This window comes from Podarcis erhardii, assembly GCF_964252035.2.
Source record: "Podarcis erhardii genome assembly, chromosome: W".
Taxonomy (NCBI): domain Eukaryota; kingdom Metazoa; phylum Chordata; class Lepidosauria; order Squamata; family Lacertidae; genus Podarcis; species Podarcis erhardii.
The window spans coordinates 924,489-951,628 of NC_138506.1; the positions used below are offsets into that span (position 1 = coordinate 924,489).

At 45.0% G+C, this 27,140-nt stretch overlaps 1 protein-coding gene across 4 annotated transcripts in view; it reads left to right on the forward strand.

Moving 5' to 3' along the window:
- LOC309333198 (putative helicase senataxin) overlaps positions 1-27,140 on the forward strand; it is a 308,026-nt gene that overhangs the window by 54,403 nt on the left and 226,483 nt on the right. For 2 of the 4 annotated variants that reach the window (XM_081846593.1, XM_081846594.1), the window contains exons 2-4: positions 9,096-9,273; positions 22,804-23,008; positions 25,929-26,038. In XM_081846593.1, coding sequence (XP_081702719.1) covers positions 9,097-9,273; positions 22,804-23,008; positions 25,929-26,038 — 492 coding nt within the window. In that variant the 5' untranslated portion in view covers position 9,096. Of the gene's footprint in view, positions 1-9,095; positions 9,274-22,803; positions 23,009-25,928; positions 26,039-27,140 lie in introns of those variants that run through there. The other 2 variants (XM_081846595.1, XM_081846596.1) reach the window with 2 other exon arrangements.

A 27,140-nucleotide genomic window follows, 5' to 3' on the forward strand; every position in this document is an offset into this window, starting at 1 on the left:
ACTTGTAAATGTCTATATCCCCCCAACTAAAAACAACAGCAGCAGTGAAAACTGGTCACAACTAACCTCTTATATAGAAAATTTGACCGATAAATACCCAAATGCCTCACTGATAATAGCAGGTGATTTTAATGCCAGAGTAGGAACCAACAATGAACAACTATGTAGCAAACTAAATTGGAATACTGATAATGATATCGCACATGCCCTGAAAATAGGACGATTCTCCAGAGACAGGGTTGTTAACAACGAAGGCTTACGCCTACTTGAATTATGTAACAACTTTAATTTGCAGATTGTGAATGGTTCAACAAAAGGCGATAGAAGCGGGGAGTTTACATACTTCTCCCCCCGAGGATGTAGTGTCATCGACTATATTCTTGTCCCTTATAATATTATAAATTCGATCATGGACTTCAAAATTGGAACGCGCACTGAAAGCGACCATCAGCCATTATCGTTGTCTATTAACTTAAAGGACGAAACCAAAATAACTAAGTACAATACCATAGAACCTTCTCAATACAAACAAATGACCCAATTAAAATGGTCCCAGGAAATGAGTGTAGCAGTGGGGCAAAAACTTACAGCCAACCTGAGAAAACAAGTATTATCCAACTTAAAGATCACTAATTTCTACAGTGATATTCCGAAAATTTATAATGAAATCTTCCAAATGTTTGTAGAGCTTAGTACTCCACCTAAAGTTTGGGTACCTAAACATACCGCTAGCCCTTGGTTTGATGATGAATGTTTCCAGCTAAAAAGAAAACTGCGCCAAACATTTAAAAATAATCGCACCAAACTAGAGCCCTCTTATCTTGATGAAAAAAGAAAATATCATTACATTCTGGCTGAAAAGAAACAGAAATACGCAACCCAAAAATGGCTACAATTATTTGACTCAATTCAGAGTAAAAACAACAAAGCGTTCTGGAACCTAGTGTATGGAGGATTGAAAGCCGAAAATCAACTAACTCTACCACCAATTGCAGAATCCAAATGGTCCCAATACTTTACATCTGTATTTAACAATCTACACAGTGAACTTAAAGGAAATGAAACCACTAAAAATAAAATTATTAAACTCCAGGAGTGGCCAAGGGTAGAGGAAGAGGAAATTAGAGAGATAGTTAAAAATCTCAAATCGGGGAAATCTCCTGGGCCAGACGGTCTACCAATAGAATTATTTAAGACCTATATAGATTGGTGGGCAGAACCCTTAGCCCAACTGTTTACGCTTATAGATAAATATGGGATCATACCTGAGACATGGCTAAGATCAATAATTATTCCAATCTTTAAAAATGGCGACCCAAAAGAACCAAGGAATTATAGACCGATAAGCCTTCTATCAGTGATAGGGAAAATCTACGCTAAGCACCTCTTATCTAAACTCCTTACCTGGATGAAAAATCTAAATTTACCAGGGAAAGAACAAATAGGTTTCTCCAAAGGTTGCTCCACACTAGACCACTGTCTTATACTTACGCATCTGGTTGAAAAATACAGATCCCAAAGGCAATCTAAGATATACGCTGCTTTTGTAGATTTTCGTGGTGCATTCGACTCAATTGACCGCCCAAAGTTGTGGAGGAAACTCGCAGAATTAAAAATTGATCAGCGCCTATTGATTCTAATGCAAAATCTACACTCTTCCAATACCTGTCAAGTCAAACTTAACATCAAAGGTCACCTTTCATCAGACATCCCAATCTCGAAAGGGGTAAAACAAGGGTGTATTCTTGCCCCCTTTCTATTTAATTTATTTTTATCAGACTTGCCAGATTACCTTCAAAAAATAGAATCACATGCCCCTAAACTTAATCAGAAACCAGTTCCTCTCTTACTATATGCAGACGATGCTGTCCTACTATCCTTAACGAGCTTGGGTCTGAAACGTCTTATATCTTCACTGATCCTCTATTGCGAATGTAACAAACTCTCTATAAACTATGAGAAGACAAAAATTTTGGTCTTCTCGAATGGTTGGAAATTAGAGAAATGGAAAATAAGAGGGCAAGAAATCCAACAAGTGAAAATCTATAGGTATCTGGGAATCTTATTCCAGAGCAATTTAGGGTGGGCAACCCATCGCACAAATGCCATAAAACAGGCAAAGTGCATCTCATCAGCAGTTGCCCGTTTTCATTATCAGAAAGGTAATCAATTTATTCCTGCGGCAAATCAGATATTTCAAACAAAAGTGCAATCCCAGATATTTTATGGAATCCCGCTATGGGTCCAAGCATATAACAATGATTTAAAAAAGATTCACTCTAGCTTTCTGAGACGTATTCTTGGACTCCCAGCTACGATCAAATATGAAACAATGTGTGCAGAAATAGGCATACACACAATGGAATATTGGGCATGGTCCACCTCAATAAAGTATTGGTTACGCTGCCACTTTCGCTGCCCTCCATCAAGTCTGCTCGCTGATTTGCTCAAAGACTCCTATAAATCAAGATGGTATCAGCACCTCGAAAAAAAGATTGAATCTTTAGGCATCGAGCTGGAGCCCCTGTACAATTCTAATGAGCAATATATTTCCCATAATATCCTAACTAGACTAAAGGATGTCGAGAGACAAAATATTATGGCAGCTGTAAACAAAATTTGCTCCCCCATATTTTATGAATTAAATATCTTAGATAGCAGAGCCAATTACGTCACTAAACTAATAATCCCAGCCCAACGTAGGGCTTTTATGCTGGCCCGTTTGAATGTTTTTCCCTCAGCATTTGTCAGGGGAAGATATCAAAACATTCCTAGAAACAAGAGACTCTGCAGATGCTCTATGAATGTCCCGGACACTGTAGAGCATATTCTCCTTCATTGCCCATTGTACAGTACGCTCCGTCAACGCGTGCTGTCCCCTCTTTTGGGTGGTCTGGAACCGCAGCAAGGTGAATGTGTGGGATTCTACCTATCCGACGTTGACCAAAGGGTAACGGCGGGGGTAGCCGAGTTTTTGGTAGCAGTCCTCCAAGGAGCAGGTTAACAAGGAAAACCACTGACTCTATATGTATATATATATATATGCATTTAGCAAACTGCTGCCTTTTTATATATATTTTAAGGCTTTTATATGTTATTTTCTCTTTTAAGGTTTTATTTCCATAATGCCTAATAAAGGTTTGATAAAGTAAGTAAGTAACAAGAGGAACAGCCATTTTAGATCTGGTCCTAACCAATGTTGATGACCTGGTTAGTGGGGTAGAAGTGGAAGGATCATTAGGCGCGAGTGATCATGCTCTTCTGAAGTTTACTATACAGCGGAAAGGAGCAGCCAAGCATACTAGGACTCAATTTCTTGACTTTAAGAAAGCCGACTTCATAAAACTTAGGGAAGTGCTGGCTGAAATCCCATGGACAGTAATACTAAAAGGAAAGGGAGTTCATGATGGCTGGGAGTTTGTTAAGAGGGAGATAGTAAAAGCACAACTTCAGGCAATACCAATGAGACGGAAACATGGAAGGTGCCTAAAGAAGCCAGGGTGGCTATCTAAAGAACTCTTAACTGAGTTAAGATTAAAAAAGGATGTGTACAAAAAATGGAAAAGGGGGGAAACCACCAAAGAGGAATTCAAACAAATAGCCAGCACGTGTCGACACAAAGTCAGAAAAGCTAAAGCACAGAATGAACTCAGGCTTGCTAGAGAGGTTAAAAGCAACAAAAAAGGCTTTTATGGGTATGTTCGTAGCAAAAGGAAGAACAAAGAAACAGTGGGGTCGCTCAGAGGAGAAGATGGTGAAATGCAAACAGGGGATACAGAAAGGGCTGAACTCCTCAATGCCTTCTTTGCCTCAGTCTTCTCCGATAAAGAAAACAATGCCCGACCTGAAGAATTTGGAGCAAATGATTCAGCAGAGGAAACACAGCCCAGAATAACTAAGGAGATAGTACAAGAATACTTGGCTAGTTTAGATGTATTCAAGTCTCCAGGGCCAGATGAGCTGCATCCAAGAGTATTAAAAGAACTGGCAGATGTGATCTCAGAACCACTGGCAGTCATCTTCGAGAATTCCTGGAGAACAGGCGAAGTCCCGGCAGACTGGAGGAGGGCAAATGTCCCTATTTTCAAAAAGGGGAAAAGAGAGGACCCAAATAATTACCGCCCAGTCAGTCTGACATCAATACCAGGGAAGATTCTGGAGCAGATCATTAAGCAAACAGTCTGTGAGCACCTAGAAAGGAATGCTGTGATCACCAATAGTCAGCATGGATTTCTGAAAAATAAGTCATGTCAGACTAACCTGATCTCGTTTTTTGACAGAATTTCAAGCCTGGTAGATGAAGGGAACGCAGTGGATGTAGCCTACCTTGATTTCAGCAAGGCATTTGACAAGGTGCCCCATGATATTCTTGTAAAGAAGCTGGTAAAATGCGGTCTTGACTATGCTACCACTCAGTGGATTTGTAACTGGCTGACTGACCGAACCCAAAGGGTGCTCATCAATGGTTCCTCTTCATCCTGGAGAAGAGCGACTAGTGGGGTGCCACAGGGTTCTGTCTTGGGCCCGGTCTTATTCAACATCTTTATCAACGACTTGGATGATGGACTCAAGGGCATCCTGATCAAATTTGCAGATGACACCAAACTGGGAGGGGTGGCTAACACCCCAGAGGACAGGATCACACTTCAAAACGACCTTGACAGATTAGAGAACTGGGCCAAAACAAACAAGATGAATTTTAATAGGGAGAAATGTCAAGTATTGCACTTGGGCAAAAAAAATGACTTCCGGGTCAGCGCGAACGCACTTCCGGGTCAGCGCGAACGGCTAATGTCGGATTCCCTCCAAGCTCCGGAGGGAATCGGCTCCGCTGAAGACGGGTCTTGCCGTGCCGGCGACACGGGGACCCTCAGAAACCGCAGGCGCGGAAGCCTGCGGACTTGGTGACTCGGTGGGCACCTTAAGCGCCCTCCCCGACCCACGGAGAGCCTTTTTAAAGGCTACGGAGAGGGTACGGAGAGTGGCGTGGTGCTGAGAGTAGACCGCTACTTCAGTGGAGCGAAGCCGCGAGCCATGGCCGGAGAGCGCTGACTTTCTTCCGAAAATTCGGACTGGATAACAAATAACCCGTGAGTAGTGGAATCGGGACTTTAAAAAATTTTACCTTTTGAATTCGGCACGATCGGGGGATGTGCTAAAGGGAAGTCCGCACCCCCTCTACTTACAGACGATTTAAAGCAAGGAACGGAGAATTAAGGCGGAAAGACTACTATTTTTTTGACTTAAAAGTTTTCATAAATTTGATAGAAGAAGTTTTTGTGCTGGAGAGAAAGGGAGGAACTTTGGAACTTTGTGTGTAATCCTCCCCCCCAAAAAACCCGGGAGTGTCCTGTTTGTGTGCCGGAGGAAAAAGTGAAAGGAGTTTGACAGCTGTCAAAGGAGCTGTCAAACGGGTGGACAAAGTTAAGAATCTTGTTATTTAATAACTCTCTGAATTAAAGGTGATACATTTGAACTGAGGTGGTTGGAAACAAAGTAGTGATAATAACAAAGTAACAGATTGTTGGAAAAGGACTACCAAGTAACTGAAAGCCCCCTAGGGGGAATTAGTGACATTACAATGGCTGCAGAGGGAAAATTACTGGCGGAAATAGAAAAAATGTTCTTTCTCGTGGGAATCCTGCAAGAGCAGAGTATGGCTATGAACAAAGCACTTACGACCTTGAATTCTAAAACAAACAACTCTGCTGAATGTATAAAGGATATGACTGATAAAAAACCTGCAGCTGAGCAGGAAGAGATGCTCTTGGAATTGACAGAGAGGAAAGAAGGAGTGCAGACACTACAAGTGGAAAACACCAATCAGGAGTCCACACTGTTAGAGTATGAGCAAGAAGACCTTTGGATTACAAATCTGCGAAAGATGAGAAAGAAGAAGAGGGAAGTCCCTGGAGTACTTGGAACATTAAAACCAAAAAGAATAAAGCAACACGATTGGGACTTCCCACTTGAGTATGGAAAAGTAGCCGACCTTTCGCAGCAACCACTTTCAAACATTCTGGATGGAAGATTTTTTGATGTGACTCTGACTGAACTCCTTCGGGGTCCCAGGATCAACAAAAAGGACTACCAATATAATTGGCAGAGAGGGACTAACAGAGAATTAAAGGCCTCGGACGTGAGGAATCCGGGCTAAGAAATATTTTTTGTTTGTTTTTTGGACATTTGTTTGGGAAGGGACAGAAACCGGGGCAGGGAGGGGGGAGAGAATAGAATTCTAAAATGTTACGATTTGCTTATTTGGTTAATGTGACCTATAATCAATATAATAAAGGGAAAAATTTGTGGAAGGGAAGTTAGATTGACCTTAAAAAAAAAAGAAATTAATGATTATAAGAGAATTGGATAAGTTGAATATAGACAAATAAAAAGAATTAAGTTTTAAAAGTAATATTAATATGTTTAAGAGGTTAGGTAAGAACTTGCTGAATTAATTATTGGAATTGGGATGTAAGAAGAGGGGGTGGGGGGAAGTCAATGAAAGAGGGTAAAGAAAATTAGGGTATGAAATTGTACTTGTTTGTTTTGGTCTTTTTGTGTGTGTTTGTTGTTATAAAATGTAAAAACCTAATAAAAATTATTTAAAAAAAAATAAAAATGAGAGGCACAAATACAAGATGGGTGACACCTGGCTTGAGAGCAGTACATGTGAAAAGGATCTAGGAGTCTTGGTTGACCACAAACTTGACATGAGCCAACAGTGTGACGCGGCAGCTAAAAAAGCCAATGCAATTCTGGGCTGCATCAATAGGAGTATAGCATCTAGATCAAGGGAAGTAATAGTGCCACTGTATTCTGCTCTGGTCAGACCTCACCTGGAGTACTGTGTCCAGTTCTGGGCACCACAGTTCAAGAAGGACACTGACAAACTGGAACGTGTCCAGAGGAGGGCAACTAAAATGGTCAAAGGCCTGGAAACGATGCCTTATGAGGAACGGCTAAAGGAGCTGGGTATGTTTAGCCTGGAGAAGAGGAGGTTAAGGGGTGATATGATAGCCATGTTCAAATATATAAAAGGATGTCACATAGAGGAGGGAGAAAGGTTGTTTTCTGCTGCTCCAGAGAAGCAGACATGGAGCAATGGTTCCAAACTACAAGAAAAAAGATTCCACCTAAACATTAGGAGGAACTTCCTGACAGTAAGAGCTGTTCGACAGTGGAATTTGCTGCCAAGGAGTGTGGTGGAGTCTCCTTCTTTGGAGGTCTTTAAGCAGAGGCTTGACAACCATATGTCAGGAGTGCTCTGATGGTGTTTCCTGCTTGGCAGGGGGTTGGACTCGATGGCCCTTGTGGTCTCTTCCAACTCTATGATTCTATGATTCTATGAACCAGAAAGCAGAGAAGAGCAGCACCCAAGAGGTATTCAAAAGAGTTTGCCAACCTAGCTATTGCATGTATTGCTGTTGTAAACGACCAAGGTCAAATTGAAGCTGTGTCTGAGTCAGAGACAAAGGCACAACAGAGAGTTGCTAACCAAGGTAATGCAGATGCACTCATTCCTTGGAAGTCACACAACCAGAGAGGTACATTGGTAAAACCAGTGGCGGGTAGTTCCAAGGGTGGAACTGAAACAACAGGGGAATGTTATACATATAACAACTGTTTGTTTTCTTCTCTGGATCAAGCATTGCACGCTGCACGCATTGATTCTTTAGGGGGAGTATGTTACCATAAAGAAGCAATGCAGAAGCAAGAAGCAGCAGCTAAGCCAGCTGCTGCTGGCTGCAAAGCCAGACAGGATGTTTGTGACTGTTGCCATAGCAAGAAAGGGGCAGTCCATTCTCCGTACTGAGCACAGGATGTGAGCTCAGTGTGTGTCATATTATCTGTACAGGATGTACATGGGTGGAGTTTTTGAGTTTCTCTCTGTTGTTAAAAGAGTGCAGACATCTTTGTATGTATGGCTGCTAAAGACAGGAATAAAAGCATGTAGTTACATTTCTGTCTGAGTCTGTTTCCCCTCCCTGGGGATATGCAGGGAGGAGGAGTAGCAGTGGTGTGTTTTTCTCACAGTCTGAGAAAAATCGCCGATACGGACCTCAACTGTTTTTCCTGCCGGGAGTCGCGGGAGGGAGGTCAAAAGGAATTCAGCCGGTGCCTGGACAGATAGGCACATACCTCTGACCGAGGTTGAATTCCAACAATTTGAAGGGACAGTCCCTTATTCCAGCACGATGTCCCGCTGCTGTCCCTTATTGATGGATGTCCCTTAAATGTCCCTTAAATGATGTCCCTTAAATTTCAAAGGAAGCAGCTCCTCTCCCTCCCTCCCTGCCGGCCAGGGAGGAGGGAGGCTCCAATTGTGTTGCTTGGCTGTGTTGCTCACCCAATAAGAAGTCTAAGAACAACTGGGGGGTGGAACTTGCATGCCTTGTGTGTGGCTAGTTAATGCAAGCTGAGGGGTTTTTTGAATGCTGGGCACCATTTTGTTGCACGTGCTGCTGCAAGCTTTGCAGTGTAAAGCCAGGCCGGGGAGCCATCTTAAGTTGAGGCTGCAGAGGCCTTGTGGTGCATGTGATTCAGATTCTATTCAGTTGAACCTCTGGTTACAAAGTTGGTTGGACAGGTTCTCGAAGCTACCAGCATGAGTTTGACCAGACTGCAGGAGGACAGGAAGACTGGAGTGCCCGGAACAGGTGAGGCTGCAGGTCCCTTATTTTAGCTGCTGGTCCCTTATTTTCAAGGCTGCTGGTCCCTTATTTTCAAATCTGTAAGTTGACAGCTATGCGTCAATGACTACTAGCTATGACAGCTATGCTCTGCCTCCATGGTTGGAGGCAGTAATACTTCTGAATGCCAGTTTCTGGAAACAGCAGGAGGGGAGAGTGCAGTTGTGCTTGGGTGTTGCTTGCCAGTCTCCCACAGGCATCTGGTCGGCAACTGAGAACAGGATGCTGGACTAGATGGGTGATTGGCCTGATATGTCAGGCTCATCTGTGTTCTTTTGTGTGGCTCGATATAAAGCAGCTTTCTATGTTGTCGAACTTTACTCAGAACATTTCTGTGTTTGTGTTTTCAAATAATTTCAAATAATTATTTCTCTTTCTCTTTTTTATTTTTGTGTTTATCTGCAGAATGGGTGCATGCCGTTGGTGCACCTCTGATGATTCAGTCGTCAACCTGCTAAAAAGTTATGCTTCCTCTACATTGCCTGCAAATGAATTTGCTTCAGCCAATAATGACCTCTGTTACTGCATAGAGTGTGTGGATGAGTACCATAAAGCAAAGGATGAGTTGCCATCCTTCCATGAGGTAATTTGCTTTGATTGATAGCCCACTATATCCTGGCTGTGTTGGGGCTGGTTGATGACAGAGACAGTTATAGCAGATTTGGGCAGGCAGAAGGCCAGTAGTTATTTGATAGCTTCTGGGGTGGGTAGCTTGATTCAGCTGGTGGTAGAGGTTGGGGGGGTTGCTCACCTGAAGTCGCAGTGATGTCATCAGGTGACTCATTCCCCCCTCCCCTATGTGATGTGCAGCACTTTGAAGCCGCAACAACAACAAAATATTGGGGGTGCCAAACAAATCTCTTCCTTACCTTCCTCCCGCCTGCTGAAATCTGCTTTGGGCTGTAAAGTGGGTGGTAGCCACCCTGGTGTATGATCCTAAGAACTGGCTTAAAATAAGATATCCAATTAAAAAAAGACAGCCAACATGACATTACAGCCCACATGACTGCCCCCTGGAGAGCTGATGGTCAAGCAGAGCAGGCAATACTTGGATAAATGGGCCAGTGATACAAAGCTGGTTTATATGTAAGAAATAGGATCTGTAAAGGTGCCCTTAGGAATGTAAGCACTGCGCAGTTCCAGCTCACTTAGAATAATAATAATAATAATAATAATAATAATAATAATAATAATAATATAATTTATTATTTATACCCCGCCCATCTGGCTGGGTTTCCCCAGCCACTCGGGGCAGCTCCCAATCGGATATTAAAAACACAATAGAGCATTAAACATTAAAAACTTCCCTAAGCAGGGCTGCCTTCAGATGTCTTTTCCTTGACCTCTGATGGGAGGGCGTTCCACAGGGCAGGCACCTCTACTGAGAAGGCCCTCTGCCTGGTTCCCTGTAACCTCACTTCTTGCAGTGAGGGAACCGCCAGAAGGCCCTTGGCGTTGGATCTCAGTGTCCGGGCTGAACGATGGGGGTGGAGACGCTCCTTCTGGACACAGAATTGACCTGTGCCTCCATGGACAGCTGTGAGTCCAAAATGACTCCCAGGCTACACACCTGGTCCTTCAGGGGCACAGTTACCCCATTCAGGACCAGGGAGTTCCCCACACCTGCCCACCCCCTGTCCCCCCAAAACAGTATTTCTGTCTTGTCAGGATTCAACCTTAATCTGTTAGCCGCCATCCATCCTCCAACCGCCTCCAGACACTCACACAGGACCTTCACCGCCTTCACTGGTTCTGATTTAAGAGAGAGGTAGAGCTGGGTATCATCTGCATACTGCATACGCCCAGCCCAACCCCCCTGATAATCTCCCAGCAGCTTCATATAGATATAAAAAAGCACGAGGGAGAGGACGGAACCCTGAGGCACCCCACAAGTGAGACCCAAGGATCTGAACATTCATGTTCATCTCCACTTTCTGGACACACCCCAAGAGAAAGGAGCAGAACCACTGTATGACAGTGCCCCCAGCTCCCAGCCCCTCTAGACGGTCCAGAAGGATGTTATGGTCGATGGTAACAAAGGCTGCTGAGAGATCCAGCAGAACTAGGAAACAGCTCTCACCTTTGTCCCTAGCCCGCCGGAGATCATCGACCAGCGCGATCAAGGCAGAATCCCGATTGGAAGGGATCCAAATGGTTCGCGTCCTCCAGCCGTGCTTGGAGTTGTTCAGCAACCACTCGCTCAATCACCTTGCCCAAGAATGGAAGATTTGAGACTGGGCAATAGTTGGCCATATTGACTGGGCCTAAAGATGTTTTTTTTAAGAAGCAGTTTAATGACCGCCTCTTTCAGTGGGTCTGGGAAGGCTCCCTCACAGAGAGAAGCATTCACCACCCCGCAGAGCCCATCGCCCAGCCCTTCCCGGCTCGCTTTTATTAGCCAGGATGGGCAAGGATAAAGGAGTCAGGTGGTTGGTTTCATTCATCCAAGCCGCCTGTCCACATTCTCGGAGGTAACAGATTGGAATTGATCCCATATAACATACCGTATTTTTCCCTCTATAACACACAGATTTTTTCTCCTAAAAAGTAAGGGGAAATGTCTATGCGTGTTATTGACCGAATGTGTGGTCCCTGGAGCCGACTGACCCGAGTGCATCACACATTTTCTTCGAGGGTTGTCTTTGTTGCGGTCAGCAGAAGCCAGGGAAGTGCTTGCTAGGAGGTTTGGCCACTCTGCAGCGCAACTGTGTGTTTGCTAGTGTGTGTGCTTTGTGAGTGTGTGGTTGCCTGTGTGTTTGTTCGCTAGCGTGGGTGCTTGGAGGGAGTGAGAGAGTGACTGACTGCTGCATCTTCTCCTGCCATTTGCCTTTTAAAAAATTGGAAGCAGCGGGGCAGTAAAAACCACCTCCGAAAGCCCCATTTTCCCCTTCTAAGGCTGCAGCTCGACTTTGGGAGCCCTGAACCCCTGCCTTGTTCTTGAGGGATCTTTGAGGTTTTCCCTTTAGCTTTAACCCAGCCCCCTTATTTTACCAGTTTATCTTCATTCTCGGTGTGGTAAACTGATTGCAGGCAGCCACACGTGCGTTCGAGCCTCCCAGAGAGAAAGCTGTTGCTTTCCTGCATTCTGCCTCAGGGTCTTACTGCCCACCCTCTTCTCTTTCGTTACTGTGTTTGCTCCAACGGAACAAAGAGCAGAGAAAACCCCTCCCCTCCAGGCAAGCAGAGGGGAAAGCAGAGCGTCCTTCCTTCTACCGTAATTCCTCTCCGTGCTCCGGTGCTGCTGCTGCTTCGTCTAGGGACTCGCAGGCAACATGCAGGTGGGGGGGGAGAGAGAGAGAGCTGGCTGGCTTGGGTGGGGGGGGGACTTTTGCCTTCCTTTCCTCCCTCCGGTAAAACCCCTCTCCTGCATTCTTAGCCAGCTGCTTCTCCGCACACCCCTCTCGGTGCTCCTTGTCCCTTCTATGTTTTTCCTCCCCCCCCCCACTTAAAACGTGGTTACAAAGCACGGATCCACATGGATCCTCAGGATCTTTGCATTGGGTCACCCCAAATTCACCATCAGATCACATAGCAATGATCTGATGCAAAAACAGGGCTGCAATGGTGCAAAAACGTGGTTACAAAGCACGGATCCACATGGATCCTCAGGATCTTCGCATTGGGTCACCCCAAATTCACCATCAGATCACATAGCATAGCCATGGCTACAGCCTGCACCAAAAAAAATCACGCACCCACTGTATTCGGAATGTGGTTGCTCCATAGATTTGTATTGGTGTGTGTCAGGGAACTGACATCAGAGCGAGAGGTGGAGGCAAGGCTCCAAAACGATGCAGGAGAGGGGACCAGCAGGGGGGAAGGAATTCAGCGTAACACCAGTAGAGAAGAGAAGGAGATGGAGGATTTGGAGACAGGGCTCCAAGACCGTTCACCAGAGACTAGTGGAGAGAGCGCTGACACGCCTCTGCCTTCCCCTTACTTGCGCAGATGAGTTCCGCGCAGGGAGAGTAGGAGGAGACTTGACGTCAAACAGCTCTTATGCTGGAAGAGGTTCAAGAAACGCCCACTGACGGATTCTGCAAGCGACTGACCGGCCACGGAGTGTAGGCTGTCAGCCAAGGCATGGTGAACCAGGCAATCTAACTGAAATTGAAGGCAACTTACGCACAAGTAACCCCTTACAACCATTACAGTGTGCTTGGATTTTTTTTTCTCTTAATGGACTAACACTATTATTTTAACAATTTTCAAAGAGGTAGCCATGTTACTCTGTTGCAGCCTAAGCAACTAATTTCTTGGTCTTTAGGTGCCACTGGGCTTTCTGGGTTACTGCAGTTTTCTGTTTTTCTTTTGTCTGCCACCTCTTTGCCTTTCTGTTGTATTGCTTCCTTTCCTGTTTGGTTTAATGCTTAAGCGTCTTTTCAGTATTTTGTCTGGCCAGTTAGCCTGACTCATAAAACAGTTTGTTCTTCCTTGCCTGGATCTTCCAGGATCTTGGCTATATATCTTTTCTAAAACCTTGCACAGTTATTGAGAGTCCAAACGTGTGTTTGAAGACTGTGATTGAACTACAATATGGCCAGGGATATGTTTGTGTGGCTGCTGAATAGACTCCATGTAAGTAAAGTACACAGCACCATTTGCCAGTGCTGAGCTCCATTCTGTCTTTACCTTTCCATTTGCAGCATTTTTGTGTTGGCACAGCTTTTAAATTTCATTTCTTATTTAAAAATGTCTTCTCTGCCTTTGAAATTGTTACAAAGGAAGCAAGTCTTGTAGATAATTAGACCACTGGTCAATATAGCTCAGTATTGAGAGTCTCTCCCAACCCTGCCTGGAGATGCCTGGGATTGAACCTGGGACCTTGTGCATGCAAATCAGGTGCTCTGAGCTGCAGCCCTTCCCCTTACAGCCCCTGCTGGGAATCTGAGGTGAGAGACCCACATAGCCCATAGTTGCCCCCAGTTCCAGTCACCACCACACAGAGGCAGCTGAAGGTCCAAAAAGTTTACTGATGCAGACGATATTACAGTTCTGGACAGTGCTATATACATACAGCTTGTAGGCTTTCCAGATACTATTGATGTCTGGCAACTTTAACCTGTTGCAGGATCTTAGCCAGACCCAGTTGAATATAGCAGAGCATATGCAGACTTCCAGAAGCAATCAGTTGCAGGCAGGTAGGATCCTCTTCATGGATCACTGCCTTGCCGTGGCGAAGGGGCTTGAATAACTCAGAGAAGCTATGAGCTATGCCGTGCAGGGCCACCCAAGATGGACAGGTCATAGTGGAGAGGTTTAACCAAACGTGATCCACCTGGAGCAGGAACCGGCAAGCCACTCCAGTATCCCTGACAAGAAAACTCCATGGACAAAGACAACAGGCACATAAAAGTTATGATGCTGGAAGATGAGCCCCTCAGGTCGGAAGGCGTCCAACATGCTACTGAGGAAGAGCGGAGGACAAGTACAAGTAGATTCAGAGCTGATGAAGCAGCTGGGCCAAAGCTGAAAGGACGCTCAGTTGCGGATATGCCTGGAAGCGAAAGGAAAGTCCAATGCTTTCTTTTCCAAAAAAAAATATTGCATAGGAACCTGGAATGTAAGAACCATGAACCTGGGTAAGTTGGATGTGGTCAAAAATGAGATGGCAAGAATAAATATTGACATCCTGGGCATCAGTGAACTAAAATGGACGGAAATGGGTGAATTCAGTTCGGATGACCATCATATCTACTACTGTGGGCAAGAATCCCGTAAAAGAAATGAAGTGGCCCTCATAGTCAACAAAAGAATGGCGAAAGCTGTACTGGGATGCAATCTCAAAAATGATAGAATGATCTCGATACGAATCCAAGGCAGACCTTTTAACATCACAGTAATCCAAGTTTATGCACCAACTACTGGTGCTGAAGAAACTGAAATTGACCAATTCTATGAAGACTTACAACACCTTATAGAAGTGACACCAAAGAAGGATGTTCTTCTCATTATAGGGGATTGGAATGCTAAAGTAGGGAGTCAAGAGATAAAAGGAACAACTGGGAAGTTTGGCCTTGGAGTTCAAAATGAAGCAGGGCAAAGGCTAATAGAGTTCTGCCAAGAGAACAAGCTGGTCATCACAAACACGCTTTTCCAACAACACAAGAGACGACTCTACACGTGGACATCACCAGATGGGCAGCATCGAAATCAGATTGATTATATTCTCTGCAGCCAAAGATGGAGAAGCTCTATACAGTCAGCAAAAACAAGACCTGGAGCTGACTGTGGCTCAGATCATCAGCTTCTTATAGCAAAATTCAAGCTTAAACTGAAGAAAGTAGGAAAAACCACGGGGCCGGTAAGATGCAATCTAAATCAAATCCCTTATGAATACACAGTGGAAGTGAGGAACAGGTTTAAGGATTTAGATTTGGTGGACAGAGTGCCTGAAGAACTATGGATGGAGGCTCGTAACATTATACAGGAGGCAGCAACTAAAACCATCCCAATGAAAAGGATGGCTGTCCAACAAGGCCTTACAAATAGCGGGGGAGAGAAGGCAAGCAAAATGTGAGGGAGATAGTGAAAGATACAGGAAAGATACAGGAAATTGAATGCAGATTTCCAAAAAATAGCAAGGAGAGACAAGAAGGCCTTAAACGAGCAGTGCAAAGAAATAGAGGAAAACAACAGAATGGGAAGAACCAGAGATCTGTTCAAGAAAATTGGAGATATGAAAGGAACATTTCGTACAAAGATTACCATAATAAAAGACAAAAGTGGCAAGGACCTAACAGAAGCAGAAGACATCAAGAAGAGGTGGCAAGAATACACAGAGGAATTATACCAGAAAGATATGGATGTCTTGTACACCCCAGGTAGTGTGGTTGCTGACCTTGAGCCAGACAGCCTATGGCAAGTTCTTAAAGAACTGGGAGTGCCTCATCTTTCTCCTGAGAAATCTCTATGTGGGACAAGAAGCTACAGTTAGAACTGGATATGGAACAACTGATTGGTTCAAAATTGGGAAAGGAGTACGACAAGGCTGTACATGGTCTCCCTGCTTATTTAACTTATATGCAGAATTCATCATGCGAAAGGCTGGGCTGGATGAGATTGCCGGAAGAAATATCAACAACCTCAGATATCAGGTTACATACGCTTCAGGTTACTGACTCTGCTAACCCAGAAATAGTGCTTCAGGTTAAGAACTTTGCTTCAGGATGAGAACAGAAATTGTGCTTCGGCAATGCGGCGGCAGCAGGAGGCCCCATTAGCTAAAGTGGTGCTTCAGGTTAAGACCAGTTTCAGGTTAAGAACGGACCTCTGGAACAAATTAAGTACTTAACCCGAGGTACCACTGTACAAGGCTGAGATGCTTCCTTTCTCCCAACAGCTTCACGGGCCCAGAGTGTTCCTGATAAGCATCACCAGTCTCCTCCTCAAAATACCAAAACAGAGAGACAGTCTTTAGACAGTCAGGGATTTGAGGTTAGAGTAGGAAAAGGTTTTTGGTTGCTGCACTTCTGCATTGGTACTTGATTTAACTTTTGGCCCAGTATTTAGTTCTAGTTTTTCTGGTATACTGCTGCATTATTTCCTCTTTCTAGTCCCAGCTTTTGCCTTCTCTTTGAGAGAAGATAGAATTTAATGATTTCAAACACCCATCCCTTCATTATTTTGTTGCTCAGTCTAACTTTTGAGCTGCCATCCTGTGTTGGGGATTGGCTTAGGAACAGTTGTATTTCATTTTTTTTTCAGTCTCTCTTTTCTCATTACAGAAGTCAGGTTAATTTTGTTTTTTGATTTCATTTTGTTTCCTTTGTTCTCTGGTGATGCTCAGACAAAACTATTTTCACTTTTAAAGCTATTTTTTTACTTTAATGTATTAACTGGATTAATTTTCCCTGGGCTTCATTTGCTGGATTGATTTAAACTTCTGCTTTGAATAGTTAGCTGTTTTTCTTTTTCTCCCTTTGGAAACCTAATATACTTTTAGGGGGGGGTGGAGGAGGAAGGCCAGGAGCAGAATTGTCTCAGCAATAACTAATTTTGCCTGCTCTAATCAATGCATGTCACCATATGCTTTAATACAGTTTTATTTCACATTTAATTCACAGGCTAATTATTGTACTCTTCTTTTCTGTGAAGATGCTGTTCCTTAATTTTTCTTACCCCTAAATTTCACTGGGCTGTAGCCAATGTTAGTCCCACTCAGAGTAAACCCATTGAACTTTATGAACATGGCTGATGTACATTAATTTAAATGTGTCTACTCTGAGTAGAGTGAAGTCAAGTGGGCCTTAGAAAGCAATGCAAATAACAAGGCCAGTGGAAGTGATGGTATTCCAGCTGAACTATTTAAAATTTTAAATGATGATGCTGTTAAGGTGCTACACTCAATATGCCAGCAAGTTTGGAAAACTCATCAGTGGCCAGTGGATTGGAGAAGATCAGTCTACATCCGAATCCCAAAGAAGGGCAGTGCCAAAGAATGCTCCAACTACCGCACAATTGCACTCATTTCACATGCTAGCAAGGCTATGCTTAAAATTCTACAAGGAAGGCTCAAGCAGTATGTGGACCAAGAACTCCCAGAAGTGCAAGCTGGATTTCGAAGGGGCAGAGGAACCAGAGACCAAATTGCAAACATGCGCTGGATTATGGAGAAAGCTAGAGAGTTCCAGAAAGACATCTACTTCTGCTTCATTGACTATGCAAAAGCCTTTGACTGTGTTGACCACAGCAAACTATGGCAAGTTCTTAAAGAAATGGGAGTGCCTGATCACCTCATCTGTCTCCTGAGAAATCTCTATGTGTGACAAGAAAGACTCTCCTCCCTGAAAGAGAGGGGAGTGGTTGTGGGCGGGAGCCCGAGCACCGCCCAGCAGGGGGGCATTTGCCCCCTGCCTCCAGCTCACCTGGCTGGTGCTCACGCCCCCTCCTGTGGCCATCCAACCAGGTGCCACGGAGGGGGCGTGTTCAGCAGCCTTTTGCTGCAGCACTAGCCTCTCCCTGGCCTCATTCCTCATCGTCGTCCCGTGGCGAGTCAGAATGAGATATTATAATATGAAGTAGGAAGCATCTATATATATATATATATATATATATATATGTATAATAATAAATTAATATATATAGAGAGAGTAATAAATAACACACGCAGCACATACTAATGGCATAAACAATTAAACATTTAACGGAATGCTTGGGAATCATTGTTTATTATAAGTAGAACAATCATTAATTAGTATATTTTTCCAGAATCAATTACATGTCCCTGTACAACCGCTTGTAAGCAGTAGCACGTGTTTGTGGCAGTAGCTTTAGCATATTATCCATGGCGCCTAAGAGGAAGCGCTCTGCAACGGAATCAGCTCACACCTCAGGCTGCATGGGTGCCAATAGCCGTGATTCATCGGGGGCGCCACATGGACGGGATTATAACCTATTTCACACTGCCTAAATGCATTTAGATTGTTCATTGATGATTATGAGTAGCGTTTTTTCCAATGAATCCCCTAACCCCATGCCCTCCGCTGCTACCCCTGATATGATATCAGATACCCAGGTGGTCCCGGAGAGCCCAGGTGGTCCCGGAGAGCCCGCCTCTCACCCAGCTTGATGACCTTCCAGGCACCTCTGCCGACCTCTTCAACGATTCTCAGTTCTCAGGTGCAGGCCCAAGCTCTTGGACAGTAACTGCAGCAGTGCAAACTAGGTCTCGGGCTCACTCGGCATCATCTGGTCCTCAGAACTGCATTGGGTCGCCTGCGAGGAGGCCGCCGGCCTGTGTCAATAACCCTGTTGTGTCCAGTTCTTCCAGTCCTTCGCAGAATAAGCAGCCCTGGGTCCAGCTTCCAGAATTGGGCACCTCGTCAGGCGGTGAGGAGGAACAGCCGCTGGAGGGAGGACTTCAGACAGCTGAGGGGGACAAACCGTCAGGCAAAAGACGTACCAAGAAGGAGCACGTGTGTAAGAGGAGCAAGTTTAAAACGGGCAACACGGAAGAAGAGTCAGAACAGCCTATGTGCCTTATGGGGGGCCGCCACCGTTAGCTATGATAAAAGTTCTGAAGGAAGGCTTCCAGGATCCCGCTAGCACGCTGGGACCAATTTGGAAGGGGCATCTGGTCGGTGGCGGTCATCCCGTATGTTGAGAAGAAGCCATTAGATTCTCATCGCATGGGTAAGCCAGACTTAAGAAGGGAGCCAAAGCGCAAGGTGCGTTGGAAATTCAATAAGGGGTCATGCCAAGGCAGTCTGGTAAGTATCCGCACGAATGCGAGAGGTGTGCAGGGGTACACCCAGCTGCTGCGTGTTACAAAGAGAAGCAGCCCTTTCGGGGAGGTCGGGGGTTCCACCATTCTAGCTCCAGAGGAGCCCCCACAGCAGGGAACAGACGATAGGGACGCTCCGGGTCTAGCATTTTCACTGATCCAGCTCCCTCCTCTCCGCAACCTCTTGTCTAGCTATCCAGACGGAAGCACAGCATCCTTTCGTTGGAAGGGTTTTGTCAGAGGGTTTCAGAATACCAGTAACCGACTCTTTAATTGCAAAGGATTTCCCCTAACCAGATGTCAGTAAGGGAAAGGCTTGAGGTTGCAGAAGAAGAAAATAGCTAAGGAAGTGGCCGCAGGGAGGGTGGCTGGTCCATTCGTACTCCTCCCTTTCCCAAACCTGCATATCTCGCCCCTTGGTATTGTACCCAAAAAGACCCATGGTGAGTTTAGATTAATCCACAACCTTTCTTACCCTAAGGGTCTCGCTCTCAGATGTCTCTCTTCCGGTTGCTAGCACCTGGAACTCATGGGCTTCAGGTCAGGGATATTGGGGCTTTTGCCTAGCGTGCCACCCACCACAGACGACATTCTGCAATACCTTTTCCATCTTGATGTTTTGGGACGGGACCCCAAAACTTTAAAGATACGCATAGTCGCCATCAGCTTCTTTGCTAAAGCCATGTTTTCCTCTGTCCCGTATAGTTACTTCCTGATCCGCAGAGCTATGGAGGTTTGGGGCAGGCTACAACCCCCCTAGAGCTGTAAGCCAATTTATTACGGGCTGCTATCTCAGATACGCACAAAGCTTAGGTCAATCTGCTGGGCCAAGTTCGAGGCCCGCCTCTTTTCCGCAGCATATGCGATCGCCTTCTTTGGCGCCTTGAGGGTTGGTGAAGTGGTAGCCGAGGTTAACGCAAGTGGGAGGAAGTGCAGTTGACCCCAGCTAGCATGACTGTGCGCATACGTCAATCCAAAACAGACCAGGCAGGTATGGGTTCCCTCGTAAAAACTTACAGCTTCAATGCAGCAGGGCCCATGCCCGGTCAAAAGACACTAGATGGTACCTTTACCTCAGACTCCTGGTTCACGAGGATGGGTCACCTTTGTTGAGACACCAATTCACAAGGGCACTCCGCAAAGTTATTGATGCCTGTGGTTTATCTTCCCAGGATTATGCGGCACACTCATTCAGGATTGGCACCGCCATAACAGCTGCACGCTTGGGCCTGCCAGTGGATGAGATTAAGGAAATGGGCCGGTGGAATAATAATAATAATAATAATAATAATTTCTTATTTGTACCCCGCCCATCTGGCTGGGTTTCCCCAGCCACTCTGGGCGGCTTCCAACAGAGATAAAAAATACACTAAAATGTCACATATTAAAATCTGATGCTTATAAAGGTTACATTCGTTAGAATGCGCCTTGCTCCTTTACCTCTACTTATCCGTATTTTTTTTTTTTCTCTTTTCCTTTTTCTTCTCTTTTAACCTCGGATTGCCACCTGGAGTGCGAGTTTCCTGGTTTTCGTGATGAGGCATTGCTTATGCCTTTGCTGAGAGGGAGAGTTGCCACGTTTGGCCATCCTGACACCCACCTGGAGTGCGTGTTTCCCGGTTTTCGTGACGAGGCATTGCTTATGCCATTGCTGAGAGGGAGAGTTGCCACGTTTGGCCCTCCTGACACCCACCTGGAGTGCGTGTTTCCTGGTTTTCGTCACGAGGCATTGCTTATGCCATTGCTGAGAGGGAGAGTTGCCACGTTTGGCCCTCCTGACACCCACCTGGAGTGCGTGTTTCCTGGTTTTCGTCACGAGGCATTGCTTATGCCATTGCTGAGAGGGAGAGTTGCCACGTTTGGCCCTCCTGACACCCACCTGGAGTGCGTGTTTCCTGGTTTTCGTCACGAGGCATTGCTTATGCCATTGCTGAGAGGGAGAGTTGCCACGTTTGGCCCTCCTGACAGCCACCTGGAGTGCGAGTTTCCTGGTTTTCGTCACGAGGCATTGCTTATGCCATTGCTGAGAGGGAGAGTTGCCACGTTTGGCCCTCCTGACAGCCACCTGGAGTGCGTGTTTCCTGGTTTTCGTGACAAGGCATTGCTTATGCCATTGCTGAGAGGGAGAGTTGCCACGTTTGGCCCTCCTGACAGCCACCTGGAGTGCGAGTTTCCTGGTTTTCGTGACGAGGCATTGCTTATGCCATTGCTGAGAGGGAGAGTTGCCACGTTTGGCCCTCCTGACATACTTATCCTTCAATTAGGGGGAAATGACCTTGTTAACAGAAGAAGTGTGGACTTGTCGTGGCACATAAAGAGATTTGGATGAGGTGGCTGCCTTGTGTCCCGGAACAACGGTGTTCTGGTCCTCCTTCCTGAAGAGAATTGTGTGGCACGGTGTGCAGAACTGTATGGCCATTGAAAAATCCAGGAAACTCTTAAATCGTGCAATAGCCCGTTGGGTGCACTTTTTGTATGGCCGAGTCATTTATCATGACCGTATCCGGATCGGCGACCAAGCTTTATACCGGAATGACGGTGTCCACCTATCGAATCTGGGGAACGACATTTGGTTAGCTAGTGTCAGCAAATCATCTGGGATTGGTTATAGCTTTGAGGGTATTGGCGGCGAGCCTTTCGGCTCGGGTGGCGGTTAGGCATTGGAATAATGTGTTGTGGTGTGTCGAAGTGCTAGGTGTGGCCATCGCCTATGCCTTCAATGTTTAGGGGTATTCCGTTAAAGGAATCTGGCGGTCGTGTATTCTGTCCGATGCCTGCTTGGCGGGAGGCCATGGCACGACCCTCGGTGACAGCAGGAGGTGAGCCTATAGTTGGATCAGCATCAACAGGCTCCACCTACTGGTGAATAAACCCACTTGTTTCGATCCAATGCCTAAGCCAATACCTTTTCATTGCTGTAATCAATAAAGTTGTGGCCTTTTCTAGCCCATTAACCTTATATCACGTGTCCTTGTGTCTTCATTTCACTTCGCGGGGTCGGGTCCTTGAACCACAAGCTACAGTTAGAACTGGATATGGAACAACTGATTGGTTCAAAATTGGGAAAGGAGTATGACAAGGCTCCCTGCTTATTTAACTTATATGCAGAATTCATCATGCGAAAGGCTGGACTGGATGAATCCCTAGCCGGAATTAAGATTGCCGGAAGAAATATCAACAACCTCAGATATGCAGATGACACAACCTTGATGGCAGAAAGTGAGGAGGAATTAAAGAACCTTTTATTGAGGGTAAAAGAGGAGAGCGCAAAATATGGTCTGAAACTCAACATCAAAAAAAAATGAAGATCATGGCCACTGGTCCCATCACCTCCTGGCAAATAGAAGGGGAAGAAATGGAGGCAGTGAGAGATTTTACTTTCTTGGGCTCCATCACTGCAGATGGTGACAGCAGCCACGAAATTAAAAGACGCCTGGATACAACCTAATTATGCATAATGTACTTTTGCTTTCTTTTATCCTATATAATTCCTTGTGAGTTATACTTCTATAGCCAAGAAGCTTGAATGCAGTCATTTTTTATCTGTTGTGGTGTCTTTTTATATACACAAAATAAACAATTCTGATTTATTCCTTCTTAAAACTGACGTGTTCTCTCCAGTTGTTGCCACTTGACCATTTAAGGCTTTTAAACAGAGATCTTCCTCAGTCTGCATCTCTATTGGAATAGCTTTTAGATCTTTTGATTATTTTATCACTTGTGTGTCTGGTGCCCTGGGTTCCTTTTGGGAGGAAGCGGGGGATGTAAATTTAATAAATAATAATCTACAGATTCTGTTGTTTTCAGCTGGTGTCTTCTTAGGACAGCAGAGTCAGTTGCTCTCTCTGTTCTAGAATTTTATATGGTTCCCCCCCCCCCCAATTGCAGATCCTGTGCAAGCTTGAAATCACTCGCCTTATTACCCACTTTGAGAAATCAATGCAGGAGGAAGATGACAGTGACCTCTTCATTGTAGACAAAGATGGGGAAACGCAACTGTGCCATTATACGGATTCCAACTTTGAGGAGAACCTCAGAGTGCCATTGTTGGAAATGCTGAAGTACCCCTACCTGTTACTTCATGAACGTCTCAGTGAGTATCTGGTAGCACCTGAACATGATCCAGTTCTCCCCCTGCATTAGTAGTTCAATAAAAGCAGCTATGGAAAGTCTTCTCAGAATACAGCTGGGGGTGATATGTTGACTGGGATTTGTTTTTTTTGTTTTACTATCCCCCCCCAAAAAAAAACTATTACAAAAGGAGTATTATTTTTATTTATAGAATATATATTCTGCTGCTCATCGAGGGTTGTCACCTTTGGTTGGGCAAAATATGGGACTGGGGGGGGGGCTAAAATTACTTTACCTGATGCAGAATGAAATGACTTCAAAGCAATCAATCAATGTTATTACGGCAAACAGCCAGCATACTAAACCAGAATTTCTGCATAATTCTCTACATAAGCAATAAAAATGATAAATATGGGGTTTAACAATCAATATACTAATTGAATGTACTTAAAATGTGTGTTTAGAGGAATAAAATACCATAAAAGTTTAAAAGAATAGGAGTTTTAACTAAGAACTGTAGCGGTTTATAACATTTTATGCAGCTGTGTAATCTTTTGCTTTCTTTGACTTATGGCTATTGCATAAAATCTAGCTACATTTCCAATGCTGGTCATATAGGGAAGACCCAATGAAATTTATAGATCTAAGTTAGCAATACACATTAATTTCAATGACTCATATCCTCCACACATTCTGAATTTCTGCCTGTCAGATGAATGGTAAATGTAGAACCCCAGCCAAAGAAAGAAAGAGAGCAACAAATTCTGTTTCTCTTCCTAACAGAGCTTTGCCTCCAACGTCCCTTTCTATATAGCTGCTAATGCCAATTCATTCACACATACACACACACACACACACACACACACACACATGCCTCATAGTCAGACAAGTTCATCCAACCACTAGGGTTACATCTTTTCTTGTCACATATTTGTTAAAAAGCTTTCATGTGTTATCTATAGGCATTCATAGAATCATAGAAATGTAGAGTTGGAAGGGACCCTGAGCGTCATTTAGTGCTATACCACTGTTCTTCCTCAGCTAGCAAAATTCGTTCCGGAGGTCTGTTCTTAACCTGAAACTGTTCTTAACCTGAAGCACTACTTTAGCTACTTTACTGCCGCTGCGCCGCCGGCATGCGATTTCTGTTCTTATCCTGAAGTAAAGTTCTTAACCCGAGGTACTAATAATATAATAATAATAACTTATTATTTATACCCCGCCCATCTGGATGAGTTTCCCCAGCCACTCTGGACGGCTTCCAATCAAGTGTTAAAAACAATACAGCATTAAATATTAAAAACTTCCCTAAACAGGGCTGCCTTCAGATGTCTTTTAAAGAGAAGATAGCTGCTTATTTCCTTCACATCTGAAGGGAGGGCGTTCCACAGGGCGGGCGCCAATACCGAAAAGGCCCTCTATTTGGTTCCCTGTAACCTCACTTCTCGCAACGAGGGAACCGCCAGAAGGCCCTCGGCGCTGGATCTCAGTGTCCGGGCTGAACGATGGGGGTGGAGACGCTCCTTCAGGTATACTGGACCGAGGCCGTTTAGGGCTTTAAAGGTCAGCAACAACTCTTTGAATTGTGCTCGGAAACATACTGGGAGCCAATGCAGATCTCTCAGGACCGGTGTTATGTGGTCCTGGCGGCCACTCCCAGTCACCAGTCTAGCTGCCGCATTCTGGATTAATTGCAGTTTCCGGGTCAGCTTCAAAGGTAGCCCCACGTAGAGCGCATTGCAGTAGTCCAAGTTTGAAATAACTAGAGCATGCACCACTCTGGCGAGACAGTCCACGGGCAGGTAGGGTCTCAGCCTGCGTACCAGGTGGAGCTGGTAGACAGCCGCCCTGGACACAGAATTAACCTGCGCCTCCATGGACAGCTGTGAGTCCAAAATGACTCCCAGGCTGTGCCCCTGGTCCTTCAGGGGCACAGTTACCCCATTCAGGACCAGGGAGTCCCCCACACCCGCCCGCCCCCCCCAAACAGTACTTCTGTCTTGTCAGGATTCAACCTCAATCTGTTAGCCGCCATCCATCCTCCAACCGCCTCCAGGCACTCACACAGGACCTTCACCGCCTTCACTGGTTCTGATTTAAAAGAGAGATAGAGCTCGGTATTAGTAGAGCTGGGTACTATTTCTGGGTTAGCGGAGTCTGTAACCTGAAGCGTCTGTAACCTGAAGCTTCTGTAACCCGAGGTACCACTGTATTGGGCAAACCAAGTCCTGCCTTTTTAAACAGACAGGAATAGCTTCCCTAAGCAGGTCACCATTTGGAGTTTCACCATTTGTCTAGAGGAAAGTAACTCAGTTATAGCGATTCTGCCAGTCTCTGCTTCCTCTTCCTCCATTTGTAATCTAAGGGGTCGCAAGGTTGGTCTGCAGTACAGGGGTATAAGAAGTGTTGAAAAAAATGATGACTTTTTAAAAATCCCACAACCAGTTCTAACAATTGTAGGCGACATGTGCCATAATAAAATATGCATTTAGTTCTGTGTGTGAGAAGGGCGGGGGGAAGCATCTTTCAAAAACAATTAATTGGCAGGATTAATAGAGGACACCAGGATTAACAGAAGACATCAGTGATCACTTGTATTCACACAGACCAGAGCTGCTGCTTTTGGGACAAAACACTAATAATAAAAAGGTAGTGGATCAAAACAAAGAAAGCCCCCTTCCCCAAATGCCTGACCATGTGATTCATTTTGCAAACAAAACAAAACAAAGCTAAGCTAAGCACACTCCTTTCTGCACTTCATGAAAAGGCGAGTCAGGTATCTCCCTTAAGATGCTTTATAGGCTAAAACCATCTGCATAGTGACTGTTCCTGTTCTATGATTCTTTGAGGATGACTTTCATCTTATGCAGGGATCATTTGCCTTCATATTATGGTGGTTCCAACAGCCCTAACATTTGGCGTTCTCTTTTTAAAATTGTTAGGTGAGCTGTGTGTGGAGGCTCTTTGTAAAATGGAGGAAATCAACTGCTCCTACCAGGTGGCCGGGAAACACCCTGGGATCTATCTGCTCATGGTACATCCTAATGAAGTGGTGAGCTGCTTTAATTTCCTTTTTCCGGTTATTCTTTTCTTCCTTTTCAGTTTTGCTACGTAGGATTAAGCTGTCCTAAACAGATGACAGATGAAATAGATCCTCCTTGACACAGTGCACAGTTAAACTATGGAACTTGCTCCCACACAGTGGCATGTGGTCAATGGACATGGGGGACTAGGCTAGTCCCCTAAATCAGAGGTTTTCAACATGTGTGCCTTCATAGTCTGAAGCAATAATGCTTCTGATTGCCAGTTGCTGGAAACCGCAGGAATGTGGATGCTCTTGTGCTTGGGTCCTGCTTGTGGGTTTCCCACTGGGGCATCTGGCTGGACACTCTGAGAAGAGGTTATAACAACAACAACAATTTTTTATTATTATTATTATTATTATTATTATTATTATTATTATTATTATTAATACCCCGCCCATCTGGCTGGGTTTCCCCAGCCACTCGGGGCGGGTCCCAACAGAATATTGAAAACACGATAAAACATCAAACATTAAAAACTTCCCTAAACAGGGGTGCCTTCAGATGTCTTCTAAAAGTCAGATAGTTGTTTATTTCCTTGACATTTGATGGGAGGGCATTCCACAGGGTGGGCACTGTCGGAAATCAAGCCTTTATCGGGAGAAACTGGCAACTCTCCCAGGCACCCGGCTTGGTCTCCTGTTGACCTCCCTGGCTGCATTGCCCAGCAAGATCCAGGCTAGGTCTCGATAGGCGATTCTTCCCAAACGTGGGAAGAACACCCCCCGTCCCTCCTGCTCCCCCGGCAGGAAAGGAGATAGACAGAAATGTATTTACACGCCTTTATTTCTGTCTTTGCAGCATTACAGAAAACATGACTGCTCTCTTCAAACTCCAGCAGTCAAGTGACAAAAACTTTCTGTACTTCCTGTACAAGAGCAAGAGGAAGAGCTCATATTACACTCTGAGCTAATTCCGGTGCATTGCCCTATGAACTGACTGTTCCTCTGTTTCCCACGGACAGTCCCAACATTCCCATCATGTTTTGTTTTCAAGCTAGCAGTTTGCAGCTGCATTGCATCCATATCGTAACAGGCACCACCACTGAGAAGGCCCTCTGCCTGATCCCTG